The sequence below is a fragment of the Sylvia atricapilla genome, chromosome 1, assembly GCF_009819655.1.
Source record: "Sylvia atricapilla isolate bSylAtr1 chromosome 1, bSylAtr1.pri, whole genome shotgun sequence".
Classification (NCBI taxonomy): domain Eukaryota; kingdom Metazoa; phylum Chordata; class Aves; order Passeriformes; family Sylviidae; genus Sylvia; species Sylvia atricapilla.
Window position 1 is genome coordinate 115,836,905 of NC_089140.1, and position 14,003 is coordinate 115,850,907.

A 14,003-nucleotide genomic window follows, 5' to 3' on the forward strand; every position below is an offset into this window, starting at 1 on the left:
TAATCTCTCCTGGGCAATCTGCTCTAGATGAACCCGCTTCAGCAGGGCATTTGGAATAGATGATCTCCAGAGGTCCCGTCCAACCCCAATCATTCTGCAGTTCTGTGATTACAGGAAATCTCTCATAGGCACTCATGCCCACATGCACAAAAGAGGCCAGATATTTCACCGCAGCCAAAATGCTAATTACAATTTAAAATCTTGGAATTTTAGGCTATAGCAAAATATTCTAGAACCAACAAAACCTTAATTTGGGCATAATGGAGACCTCCCAATACCTTTCAATTTACAAATCCCAGAATCATCTCCTGTCACCCCATATTCATTTTTCATTGACATATTTATTTTATTGACATATTTATCTTTTATTGACATCTGAAAGCAATGACTGACGAAATATTATTTTTTATCACATCTTGGCAAAAGCCTTTCATGCTCTTAATAAATATTTTCGCTGCACAAGCTTAACTTTAATGCTGCAATCATAAGTATCACTGAGGATTTTTTTTCTAATTGATTCTTATCTGTGACAAGTATAATGGATCATCCTGGCCCAAGTCTGCTCCAATCAACTCCAGTTCCATCTCTCGCTCATATACAGTGCCAGTGGGAGGGAAAAGCTCCTCCATGACTTGCATGCCCTGCCTCACTGCAATGTTTTTGGATTGGTTTTACACCTATAAAAGTAATGCAGCATCACAAAGCAGCCACCCCATACCTAACAAAGGCCATGGCTGTGAATCTCAGTCTTTGCTGCAGGCACTGTGGGTCACTCTTTTCCCCAGGCACAATATTATTTTCAGGAGCCTCATCTCCTTCACACAACATTCCAACATCCTAGTGGTAAATTAGTACATAGTAATACTAACTAAAGTTGCATTTCTCTTCTTAACTCCTCTTTTGTTCACCCTGTCCCACTACATGTGGATGGTTTAAACTTGGCTCTCCTCTGTGCACTGATTGGATTAAACAGGAATAGAGACTACAAAATCTGCAACTAGCAATTTCATACTATGTCTCACTGTAATAGCTGTGGACACCGTACATCTGATTAAGGCCCCTTATTTATCAATATCTTATCTGGACAATTAGCTGACAGGTTACAAAATGCACTCTGTCTTTAAAAGTTACTCTGAATCTAATAATGCTAACAGAATGCTGTTTACTCAGTAGAAAGTAATGCATTTACTCAGTAGTAAGCAGCCACGAGTCTTAAGCTTTTCATAAACAAATAACAGATTCATGATGGGATACATTTAAGTTGGATATACCAGACAGATAACTTATTGGGAGCTATTGCTTTTATCCTATGATGAGACCTAGAATTCGGTTCCATTAAACAAGAAATGGTGCCAATTTTAAATTGTTGAAGATGTTAAAATTTTAAATTATTACAGCTGAAATAATTTAAATCTGAATTTATCACTTTTTATACTTTTTTCACAAAAAAAAAAGTGCCTGCTTCCGAGCAGGCAATGGAAATGAATGCATTCGGCTTCAGGGATTCTAGGTAGTTTCACTTAAATTAAACACACATTCCTCCAGCTGGGATTCACAGACTGTGGAAGAATATCCATCAGGAGTTTTCTTTGTTTTTACTGGGATTATTTGTAGACAGATTTGAAAAGTTTTACTTAGAAAGGTTCAATACTGTTACATTTAATTAAAGGAAAAAAATCCCAAACATTTTAAAATACATACACACGAAATCAAATTTAAACAGGTAGCTTCCATTTAACACTTATTATAAAACTGAATTCAAAAAGAGCTAGATAAATTAAATATAATTCAATGCAATCTAGCCAGTCTACTACATTAATGTTTTTCATTCTCCAGGACGTAGTGCCTCCCTGCGCTTTTTTGTTCCTTTAACGTTAAAAGACAGTGATATTTGAAAGCTTACAATTACAAAGAATTGAATCTCCTTTGCCCATTGAGTTCCTTTTTTTCTTTTTTGTTCACTTAAATATAAGAATTATTTTAAATGCAGATGATAAATGATAACAAGGTTTTTCATCTCTGACCTTTGCGTTGCTTCCAGTGACTCAAAAGGTTTAACCTTTACTTGAAAAGCCATGTACTGATCTAATGGGATCTTTAAGGAGAACAGACATAACATCCTGATATATACATTTGCACGCTATAACCTTTAGCTCATAGCCATATTCCAGGGTCACTTTAAGCACAGCTGTTACCTGCACTTGGGACACAGTCAAAGGATAGCGAAATAATATCCAGGTGACACCTTCACTGCAGGGTGGAATGGTGAGAGAGCCCTCATACACCCAGTAGTCACGCAGAAGAGGATCTGAAATCAAAAGGAAAAGGGAATTTTAATGACATTAAGGAAGTTAATGGTGTCTTTCAGTCCTGACAGCTCATGACAGCTGTGGGCTCGCTCGCATGATGAAGTTAGTAAGCACAAGCTAAGGCGTGAATTTATAACCCACCAAGCACTGCCCACTACTTCCTCATATGAATGTGTATGAGCTTGTGGTCATTATATTACAGTAAGTTACCCTGCAGATGAGCATTTTAGACGTGAAAATACCACTTTGTAGATGTCAAAAATTACAGGTGCGCAGCTCTTTAAATTAACATGGCAAATAAGCAGTGTTATGCAAATCGAAGAATTCCTGCTAATGTCAAAAGCTAAAAGAGACACTGAATTTTGAAGGCAGAGGGTCTGTGGTGATCGAATTTTAACTGACTTCTACATTTAGGATATGTCTCAAGAATTAATTTTATTGCACTTTCTAGAAAAAAAATCAATGAAAATTTAGCTGAAGAAAAGCTTTTCACTTTGCAATTCTGATGACATATTTTTTAAGATGCACTGGTGTTTCCTACCTTTGGAAAAGTGAGTTGAATTTAAGAGGGGGAAACCATCAAGGTTTATCTTATAATTACATATTTTTTAAAGTCTATATATTTATTAATAGGTTTATAAATAGCTGTTAGAATAAACAGTTGCCACAGAAGAAAATGTACAATATTTTGTCCATACAGAGTTTTAGTTCTACATACAACATTTGATTTTAAGTATTTTATTTTAATTTTTAAATTATTTTTATTTTAATTCCTCATAAATTCCAATCACACTACACTTCGTAAGTGAGACAACACAGGCCTTTCCCTTGCTGCTGAAGGCCACATACAGCCTAGAAAGTACAGAGAAGAAGCTGCCTGACTGTAAAAGAAGGGACAAGAAAAAAACCTAGAGGGAAACTGAAGACAAAGAGTGGTTAATCATGGCAAGGAGAGCCAGGGGGAAGGTTATGACTAGCTTGACAAGGACAGAATGGGAGACTGGAAACAAATAAACCTGCTTGGTTGAACTAACCTGTTACTGTCATTTCACTACTAGCTCAGAGGAATCTCAAATCTTGCTAATGAAGCCTGTGATTGTCAGTAAATGGTTTTGTTTTGTTGGTGCAATTTTCTTTCTCAGCTAGGAAATTATGTCGCAAATCCATTGACAGCAAGTTGCATTATCAAACACTCAAAAGTTGAGAACTGTAAGAATTAATTCAGCCCATCCTGTGCATGCATCATGATACAGTGTTGTTACATGGCCATGTGTGTCTTTTCTGGAGAACCATTCATCATTTACTTGCAAAGACAGATGACTTTGTTTTGAAAAGTACATAATATTTAGAATTCTCAGTACAGTACGAAGCACTTGGTCTCCTTTTTCCAATGCTATTGAAATCCTGCTTGTTAAAATATTTCCTCATTTTTCACATTTCTAATACACTCATTTCTCCAGTGCCTGAGAGCTTAAGTGAATTAATTTATCCTCCCATACCCTTGAGTGGTGAGGAAGGATAGATTATCCCTTCACTTTAAAGCTGGGGAACTGAGGCAGAGAAGATGAGGTCAAATGCATCTATTCATTTGAGGTGTTCAATATGACATGCTTAGAACCTGATTTCTCAGAGTATTTAACTTTCTATAGCACATAACAGTCAGAGCACTGCTCCCATTGACTTCTTGGAGGTGTAAGCACTCAGCACTTCTGCAAATCAGACCCCATGATCTCAAGTCGGGCACCTAGAAAATGAGGAACACGTAGTTAGAGATGACTTGTGAAAATTTTTGTTTATGTGACTTGATCAGCATCAAACAGGAACTGTGAGGCAGGGGCCCTGTAAAAAATAACTTATGGTCATGCAATCAAGTGATGTTTCATAATGGACACATGCATTGGAGGCACAGGCTGCCTTAATTCCTGCAATTCCTAGCACTTGACTTTGCAACCTAGACTATATTATTTTGATATAATTAATACAGCTAATGTAGACCTGGGCTGCTTTGAAAAATTAAAGATCTTGCCACTATGACATAGTTTAGCTCAAGTGGATTCCTTGCAGAAACATTTCTTTTTAGAAATTTTTTTTTAAAAGTCACATTTCTTACTGATACTCTTTAACTTTTAGCGATGTAAGTTTGAATTTGCCTCCCTTTGTCACTTCTCCTTTTAGGCTATACAACTGTCATTGCCTAATGGTATTGTCTTTTGATTCTGCCAAAAATTGTTAAATGGGTAGCCCTACCCTTCCTATCCTATGCCCAAGTAGAGAAAGAAACACATCCAGCTATCTCTCTAGATGGGCTGGTAAATCCTCAACAAAGTTGTTGTCAGCAGTGCACAGACCACGGTAACACATCCCACTCACATGACAAAGGTGCAGATTTACAGTAAATTCCAATAGGACTTCACCACTATCGCTGTTAGGATGTGCTTTACCAAAATGCATCACCACATTATGGGACACACCCAGGCCTGCCATTTAGGCTAGGCTTTAGATTAAGACTGTCTCAGCCTCTGCAATCAGCTACTAATCCACACACACGAAAGTAAGCAAAAGCACCTACCTGGCAATAAAGAGTTGGGATTAAAACAGGGTATTGTTTTGGACTTTCCCTGAAAAAATGAATACAAATCAATCTCAACTCTAGCTCCTAATTAAAATGCTGATGAATGCCAAGGTAAAACACATTCTGTGTTCATATAACATTAAGCCTTGAATTCCTGTGGAAAGCAACCTCATTAATAGCCCCCATTTAATCACCATTGTGTTTGTCCTTGTGGCTACACAATCACTTTTTTTTTTTTTTCATTTTTAAGCTTATCCCAGCAATTTGTTAACTTTCTACCTTTAGCACCTGGACTTCTTTCGGTCCCAGCCTTGAAATTCTCTACATAAAATTCAGGGGTTCCATTCAAAAAGTTAAAAAAAAGAAGGGCCAAAGTGAGCTTTACTTAACTAACATGCATAACACTTAATAAAATAACGCTGGATCCACACATTTAATAGATGAAAATGTTAGGTATGCCAAAGTGTGTTTGATGCTGACCCTTTGAAAGTCACAATTACAACAGTCACACAATGATGAGGCCTTTCATGACCTTCCTCTGCTTGGCTGTTGTTCCAATAATGAAATTAGAGTTCCATACACTATCATTTTCTCTGACACTTTCATAAATAAAGAGTTTAACTAAAGTTTACCATATATTATTTGACTAAAAGATTTTGATTCCTTTCTAATTTTTCTCACTTCAGCATCTGCTGGAGTGAATGGTAGCCTCTAGAGACTAATAAGAACTGTGCCACCAATACATCTCAAAATCCTTTTAAAATCAAAGGTATGTATAATTATTTCCATGTTACAGATCATGAAGCAAAGAGATGGAGGCAATTTGCCCAAGGTCATTTAAGACAGTGTCAGCATTTTGGAGAGCACTCAAATCTCCCCAGTCCTGCTAGTATTACTATCTGTCCTTCAGGATCCCCACACATAATCCTCTTGACAAGTCAGCATTGTGTTTTTGCTGATTTCCCTGCAAGTTAATATAGGTGCTCAGTTTACCTGTTCTTTTCCTCTACAAATTAAAACCAGGCTGCTGGTGTTCACTAAGTATGTCGCAGTGTTGCACTCACACTGACTCCATGAAAATCACTGAAAAGGTAGGACTTGCCAGCAGTTATTGGTATAGATCAAATTTTCTGGCCACCAGAGAAAGAAAGAAGTACAAAAAATATATATTAGCTGAACAATATGCTGAGGTTTTCATGCTGGCCACCAAATGATGGCTTTTACATGTGGTTTTACAACAGAGGCATCTGAAACCTTTCTCTTGGCTCCATACAGACCCCTTGCCTACTCTCTCTCCGGTCACTAAAGGAAGCATCACTTCAGCCAATGCCTTACCTTGTACTGGATGTCCTGAAGAATTTCAGTTACAGCCTTTAGGCCCACATGCTCTTTTCCTATCTGAAATACAGCAAGCAAAGGTGAGCTTCAGTATCTTGGTATTTCAAAAGCTGTGAGGCAAAACACAGGTCAACCAGAACAGTAAGTACTATAGCTGTTTTTAGTTTAGCCACACAACCTTGTGTAAATCAAATACACTGATACATGACAACACAAAAAAAATTAAATCATTATAAAACCACCAGCCAAAATAAACAGGGCTTGAACAACTTTAAAGCAGACACAGAAACTCACAGAACAAGAGAAAGAGTCGTAATTAAGTCTGGTAGGTTTTGATTAACCCTATTTTGCAGCACCTACTCTGTGTGGAGTCAAAATGGTGCAGTACCGTGGCCAAGGATACAGTTTGTCCCTACCGGTTTCCATCAGAAAAGTACACAGAAAGGAACAGAGTGAACAAGCAGATCAGATACTTTTTGAATTTGTTCCCATAGCGTTGAAAATCTGGCCTAAGGTATCTCTGAAGCTCGGGGGAGTTTTTTCCTGCCTGCAGAGCTCAGAACAGCAGATTTCCTCTCTCACAGCATCCCTGGGATCATGCCAGTGAACGCCGGGCTCCCAGCAGGCTGCAGCACTGCCTCTACTAAACGCCTGTAAGGCACGGAAGATGGGGCTCTAAAGATACACACTAAGAGAAGAGATTCTAATTTTATATGGGCATTGCTTACTCTGCACACTAAACTCAGCTGCTTCTTACTCAAATTACCCATTCCAGGATCTCAGTTTCACCTCCAGAACAAAATAAGAAGAGGCAGAATGGCTTTCCACTTGATTTCTGTGTCAACATGTACAAACACGAGGTGAGGAAATAAGCCAGCATGAGTGAGAATGGGAGAGCTAGACCCTGACAAATTTGTTTGCTTTTTGTTTTTCTTGCAATAGAATGACACAATAGCCACTGGAAGGAAACAACTGAAGGTCAACAAAAGGCACTTTGTTATTTCTAGGAATTTAAGAGCATTTTCTTTTCTTTCAGAATAGAATCTCAATTTCCAACCTTCAAAGTGCATAAAAGACATTGAAGTCACTTCAAAGATGCTGCTTCTAAATTAATAATCCCCAAGGGCTGTCACTTAAATAAGTGAAAATATTTTCACTGACCTTAGAATAATGTATTTTGAGAACTGTGGTACAAAACTATTTTTCCATGGCTTTACCAAGAAAAAATGGTCACCAAATTTCTTCTCCCCATTCCTTTAATAAACAGCTTAAATAGTATTTTTCCTTGGTCAATTGTAATTATATGATGCCTTTCTTGGCTAATGAAAAAGACTTTTTGGAATGCTTAAGAACACTGATGTGGGTGAGAGACCAGAAATGGAAAATGTATCATTGAAGTTTCAGATTTATTTAAGAACTTATATATAACTTTGTAACTGACTCGAAGGTTACCTCTGCTGGAATGAGAAGGTGACTTACATAAGCAATTATCACACAGCCCTCTAGGACACAAAGCTGAAGACTTCCTAAATTCCATTTTTAGCAGTTCTATCTGAGTGTTGAGGCAGCAACCAATGTACCTTTAAATTCAGAGGTAAAGCTCAAAGGCACTCATAAACTCGTTATGAAATACGAAAAATTAATAATATCACTGTGAATGAAAATCCAATTGATCTAAGGATGAACTCTAAACCTCTTCCTCCAAACCCATTTAAATAATACAGCTTGCCATTTCTCATGAGGAAGATGAGAATCTGGTGTTTGAGGACTAAAACTGAAAAATCCTTATAGGGTGCAGACCTTGAAAAACCTTCAACAGCAATTAGATTATAGTGCTAACTTCCCAGATTTCATTACACCTTGTCCCCAGGAAGCTTTAAGCCTCCTCATTGCAGGCTTTTCTGAGGGTCTCTGGCAGATCTTGTTAACAGTCTTGGCCCCTGAAGAAGTAATATGACTCGCATTTCTCCTGTGTGAAGAAACATTCTTGTCCCTGTGTTCAGAAAAGCAGAATTCAACTACCAGTTTTTAGCAGTGCCAATGGGTTTGTAGGCATTTTTTTAATCTTTCCTCCTCTCCTCTATTTCCTCCTTTTCTCTATTTTGCCAGCCTCTGAACATCAGACCCTGCCAAGAAGATTCGATGTCTACTTATAGCCAGAGTCACAGAAAGATGCTTAACTATGTATTATCTCTTCCTTAACATACTTCCAACATCCTGTTTAGACAAGAATTGATTGCTTAGCACACATACAGAAGACAGGACTGAAAAATATCTTTCAAACAGAATACCAGAAGTCATACATTGTTTTCTTTTATGAAATCATTAAAAATTGAATAATATGGAAAGGACCTCATTATCCCCAGACAAATGACAGTGCATTGTAACAAGTGTAACACAGGAAACTTACCTGCACAAACAAAGCAATGATAGCTATGCCGTGCTTCTTCCCTACGGCCTCATCAATGCTGCTGTACAGTGTGGAGTTCCAGTGCATTAGATGAAGCTAAAACAAAGCAGTGCAAATAGAGCGATAGAGAAATATGTTTTGTAATTAAAAACATCAGTAATCAACCAAAGCCTTAGCATGTTGTGTGTGCATGCGAGACTACGCATATGTGCATGCAGGAATAAGTGGATTTATTATTGTAAATATCAGGAACATCAAGAAAAAAACAGATAAAGTCACAGACAAAGCGATGTAGAGCCAGTTACCAAACATCTACATCAAAGGTGTGCATGACTGTAGTAATGATGATTTAACAACTCCCTCAATCCGAATACTGAAATAATGTCAGCTAATGAAATCGACCAACATTGCCTCTCAGCCAGCCAGCTCTCTCCCAAGGTAGGAGAATTATTATGGACAAAGGCTGTCCAAACATACGTTAGACTGACTGTACTATCATAACGCCACTTGTCTCACACACTACCTCCCAAGATGAATCATTCAAATGTCAGTGGTAAGAGTAGAAGTGATTTCAGAAAAGGTTAAACACAGAGAAAGTCAAGCAGAGAAAAGTGGCTTGAGAAGCACCTTACGGATAGTGCTGAAAGAAATGGATGGTAAAGAGCAAAGGAGTTAATGCATGGATACATGGGAGGCAGTAGACACTGCATAGTGAACACAAAGTCTGTTGTGGTGAAGTGTCACATCATAAACTGGGAAGTGGTGTTTGAGAAAAGTAAGGGAAGATAGACTAGCAGGAAGCTGGAAAGGGAGGAAAGAAGGAGGGGAAGGAGAGGAAGGGAGTTGAGGGGGAAAAGTGCTGGAAAACAGTGATAGGTGGGGAGGGAGAGAGGAAGGGAGATGGAAGGAAGGAGGGAAGGAAGGAGGGAAGGAAGGAAGGAAGGAAGGAAGGAAGGAAGGAAGGAAGGAAGGAAGGAAGGAAGGAAGGAAGGAAGGAAGGAAGGAAGGAAGGAAGGAAGGAAGGAAGGAAGGAAGGAAGGAAGGAAGGAAGGAAGGAAGGAAGGAAGGAAGGAAGGAAGGAAGGAAGGAAGGAAGGAAGGAAGGAAGGAAGGAAGGAAGGAAGGAAGGAAGGAAGGAAGGAAACTATCTACTGCTGAAAGGTAGTATGTATTACAAACATGAGTTTTGCCAGAAATAAATGTAAATGTAATCTCTGTGCCTAAGTCTGATAACACTGTAGAGCTTCAACATCCTAAGCACAACTGCTCTGAAGTTTATCTGCCAACTCTTAGACTTAACTTCCGTTGTAAAATCATGATCAATATTTTGTTCATCATGTGTCTAAGAAGTTCAAATGTCATTTTCATAGCTAACATTGTTTCCACCATCAGCAAAATTAGTTTTTAAAACAGTGTATCTTCTTATTTTATTTTTTATTTCTGTGCAGAATTAACCTCTGTGAAATGTTTATTGCCCCTTTACACAACAGGAGTTCATTCAGGCATCTCAGCATTTCAGAATACCAGCTCTTCAAGCAATCACCCTCCACTGATTTCCAATACGAATTTTAGGCACTCCTCTTGATGACTGTTATTCCAAAAGTAAATACAAACTTTTAAATGAACATATTGTAAATTGAATTAAATTCCAGATTATCACACAAATAATTATATGCATTTTTATCAAAGGTACTGCTATAGAAAAAAAACCAGGAAATCTTTTTCTTAGAAAATATAATAAATCAGTTTTACATGAGAACGCTAATATAAATAATCTACTTGCCCACAGCTACAAAACTTCTAGAATACAAATGCTCCCTGTTAGATCTAAGCCCATGGATTTACTTGGTTGTGTGCACTTTATCACGTGTAAAAAGCTTTGTCACACATTTGATTTGCCTTTGGATTTTAATGCCAGAGGATCAAATAATAAGATTTCAGTCTCCGGGGCTCCCGCTGGCAGGCAGAGCCACCACCACGTGCGGAGATAAAGCACAGCCCGGCGCTGGCATCAGCTCCCCGCTAGAGGGGGATCACGGAGTCCCACGGAGCACCCAAATTCCAGACGGGACTCTGGAAGGAAAAGGCTGTGGTGACTGCAGTGGAGATGGCACCGTCCTCAGTGCTGCGAGGACAGTGCTGTGGGGCACCACGAGTCTCTCGGCTGGACATGTCAAAGCAAGCTTTTGTCCCTCGGTGGCTGGAGCTGCAGCGCCGAGGACGATCCCCAAACGCACCGGGACCAGGTGTCAGCAGGCGGGTCTCAGCTAAAGCCTCTGCGGCATTCTGCCTGTCACACTGCCGTGGAGGTGACGCCTCATCTGACATCTGTGTTCTGACAACAGCACGTTTTCTCTAAAAAGATCTAAAAGGAAAATGCTGAACCCCAGAAAGAGGAAAATGAACAAGCTCTTCAAATAGTTCAAGCAATGACCCCGGTTTATGCAGAAACAGTTTGCGCTGTCTTAGGCAGTAGGTTCATCAGGGCACAGATTTCCCTATGATAAGGCTGCGTCACCTAGAAAAGTGACACCAAAACCTCTGTGTAGTGCTATAAAATGTTAAGAGCTCTAGAATTAGTCTGTGCGTAGTACACATATATGTAAAGGTAATGTTAACACCCCAAGACTAGGTTCAAGTTTAGTAAACAGCATCACTAAAGATACTGAAAAATAGGAAATCAGCACTTTCAGCACAGTCTAAAGGTTTCTCCTGTAACTTTGAGGGTCTGCTCAAGGATATTTAAATTTCATAGCAGGGTCCTCGGAACAAGATCCATCATTTTGTACTGGGTTGCTAACGCCCAAAGTAGAATGAACTTCTGATTTGTGTTTAACATGCTACTGTTAAAGAGGGCCATAATTACACTGGATTAGTGATATATTTTTTACACAGCAGGGTGCAAACTTGTTGTCATAAACACTAAAGAAAACAGGTAAAGAAAACACTCCTATCCCCACGACAGTAGATGACTGGGGAGTACAACAAAAAGTGGTCAGGCTCATATGTTCTTTCTACGTAGCATCCCTTATTGGTACTGCTAACAACAGCACACTGGATAATGCACTGCAGTGCATTTATTATGTTCCCATGTCCGGACTCAAGGTGATATTCAGAATTAGCTGTTCACAGAAAATGTTCTATCATTAGCAATTTACAAATTGAAATTAGAAAGGCAAACTAATGGAAAATAATAATTAATACCATGATACTTCCTAACAGCAGACCAACATATTGTTTAACTCTGTAAGACCATGCATGCACACCCAAATGATTAAACACATTTGGTTATGCACTTAAATAAATGGAAGTCAAATTATTTATTCTACAAAGCAGGAAGAAGGTAGCTCAAAGCAGGGCTGGGTAAGTACATGAAAAAGTCATTCAGAAAGCGAGGTAGCAAGGAAGTATAAATATCTGTAGTAAAGTGTGAGGGTTTTTTAAATCATGTTTTATCCTGCATATTTGTTCCTTGCTGGAGCTCTTCTGACTTTTGTGTGTTCTTTTTTATTTGTAATGTAATATCAGATGTAAACATCCAACAACAGTTTTTAAAAAAATACGGCAACAAGTCTACAAACATTACAAAATCTGAACTCCTGAGAGTACAGACCACAAAAAACATGGCCTGTAACTCTTGTTAATATTTATGGGAATCAGATGTGCACAGAGGAAAGACCGCAGTGCTTTCGCAAATCTTGCAACTGTCACTATGATATAATGCCCATTCACATGGACAACATCATGCCTCTGTATCTCACAACTAGGAATAACCACAGAGGCTATTAATGTTCAGTATTTTAGTCATCTTCATTTTTACATTTATTTGAGACAGCTGTTTGAAAAGTGCTCACTCACAAGGGGTGCCAGCCCTTGACATGAACATAACCATGCGGGGCTTTTTAAACAATCAGCTGCAGTGCATTGGCAGCTTCCCATTGTGAGGATTTCATTCAGAGTACAAAGCAACACACATGTCAGTGTGGCAGGAAAGGCCCTGCTCACCTTGTTGGGTAATGTTTTGATACTTGGTAGTTATGATGATTTGACACAGCCAAAATGAGTCAGCTATGCTGCTACTGATTATCAGTGGCTGGCTTGACGTGCCAGACAGTGTATTTTTACAAAATCATCAGAAAGCTATCAGAAAATCCTTAGCACTCAAAAAATCCACTTTTCTCTTGAAAGAAACATACTTTTGAGCCTTTTTAACACCACAGCTGTAAACCAAAGAATCGTAGCAGCTAGTTCTTTAAAATCAGATAAACTCATGAAGGCAAATGACAATAAAGTGCTGATAAAGTTGATTTGCTCTGTGAACAGCCGGAGAGACTCTCCTAGACAGTGAAGATTAAAAAAATCATTCCAGGTAGCAGAGTGAACCCCCTGGAAGGATTATTCTGTATGGAACAAATTCTGAGAAACCTCTCAAATTTCATCCAGCCCCCACTCAACCAAAAGCTACTGAGCCCAATCCTTATTTAGGAGAAGCTGACAGACAGGGGGTCAGTCTCAAAACAAGACTTTCTCTTATATTGAGTAAGGACCTGAGATTCTGGCTTTAAAATCAATAAGCATTTATTGAATGAAAACCCTACCCCTTAAATCCATTCCTTTCTCTACCACAGAAGTACCTTCTATGTCAATATGAAAAGGCCTGGTGGTAGATTTTTACACAAAATTGGAGTCCTGAGATTACAGATTCTGGCAGGAATCAGAGTCACTGTAGATGACCTATCACATTCATCACTTCTGGAAGCCAACGTCTCTCAATAAAAAACACAGTTACAAAAATGTACATTTTTCCCCTGTCTGGGGCACTGACTGCTCTCTGGAAATCTGCAGGGTTCTAAAGCACACTGAGAGCAAAAAATGGTCTTTTAAGCTCTGTTGATGACCTTACTTTATTCCCAGCTCACACAGAAGATATATAATGACGGGATAATTTATGTTGGAGGTCACGTCTGAAGTTCAACTCTTTCACGGCAGCACCAACTTCAAAGTTAGCTACTAATTCAAAGTCAGATCAGGTTGTTCAGGTCCTAGTCCAACAACGTTTTGCATATCTCCAATGATGGAGGTCTTACAACCTCTCTAGATAACCTGTTCTGTGCTTGACCTCCCCCATAATTTATTTCTCCTTCTACCGAATCAGAATCTCTCCTGTTGCAGCCTGTGTCCCTTGTCCCTTGTTCTTTTGCACTCCTCAGGATTCTCTGTTTGGGAGCCCAGGCATGAACTGCCTGTGACCGCCAAATCAGTGTCTCGTGATTGACTCCTGAATGATGCCCCTTTCTCAAACCTCCTCAGTCATCCACTTGTTTGAATGACCATGTTTCACCTAAGCTTACTTTCAACTAAGCTTGCCCAACTCT

The 14,003-nt window shown here is 38.9% G+C and overlaps 1 protein-coding gene across 2 annotated transcripts in view; it reads right to left on the bottom strand.

Moving 5' to 3' along the window:
• CA8 (carbonic anhydrase 8) overlaps window positions 1-14,003 on the bottom strand; it is a 49,407-nt gene that overhangs the window by 17,945 nt on the left and 17,459 nt on the right. The window contains exons 4-7 of one of the 2 annotated variants that reach the window (XM_066331738.1): window positions 8,630-8,725; window positions 6,217-6,279; window positions 4,879-4,927; window positions 2,196-2,308 (exon numbers count right to left, since the gene is read on the bottom strand). In XM_066331738.1, coding sequence (XP_066187835.1) covers window positions 2,196-2,308; window positions 4,879-4,927; window positions 6,217-6,279; window positions 8,630-8,725 — 321 coding nt within the window. The remainder of the gene's footprint in view (window positions 1-2,195; window positions 2,309-4,878; window positions 4,928-6,216; window positions 6,280-8,629; window positions 8,726-14,003) is intronic. The other variant, XM_066331746.1, reaches the window with a different exon arrangement.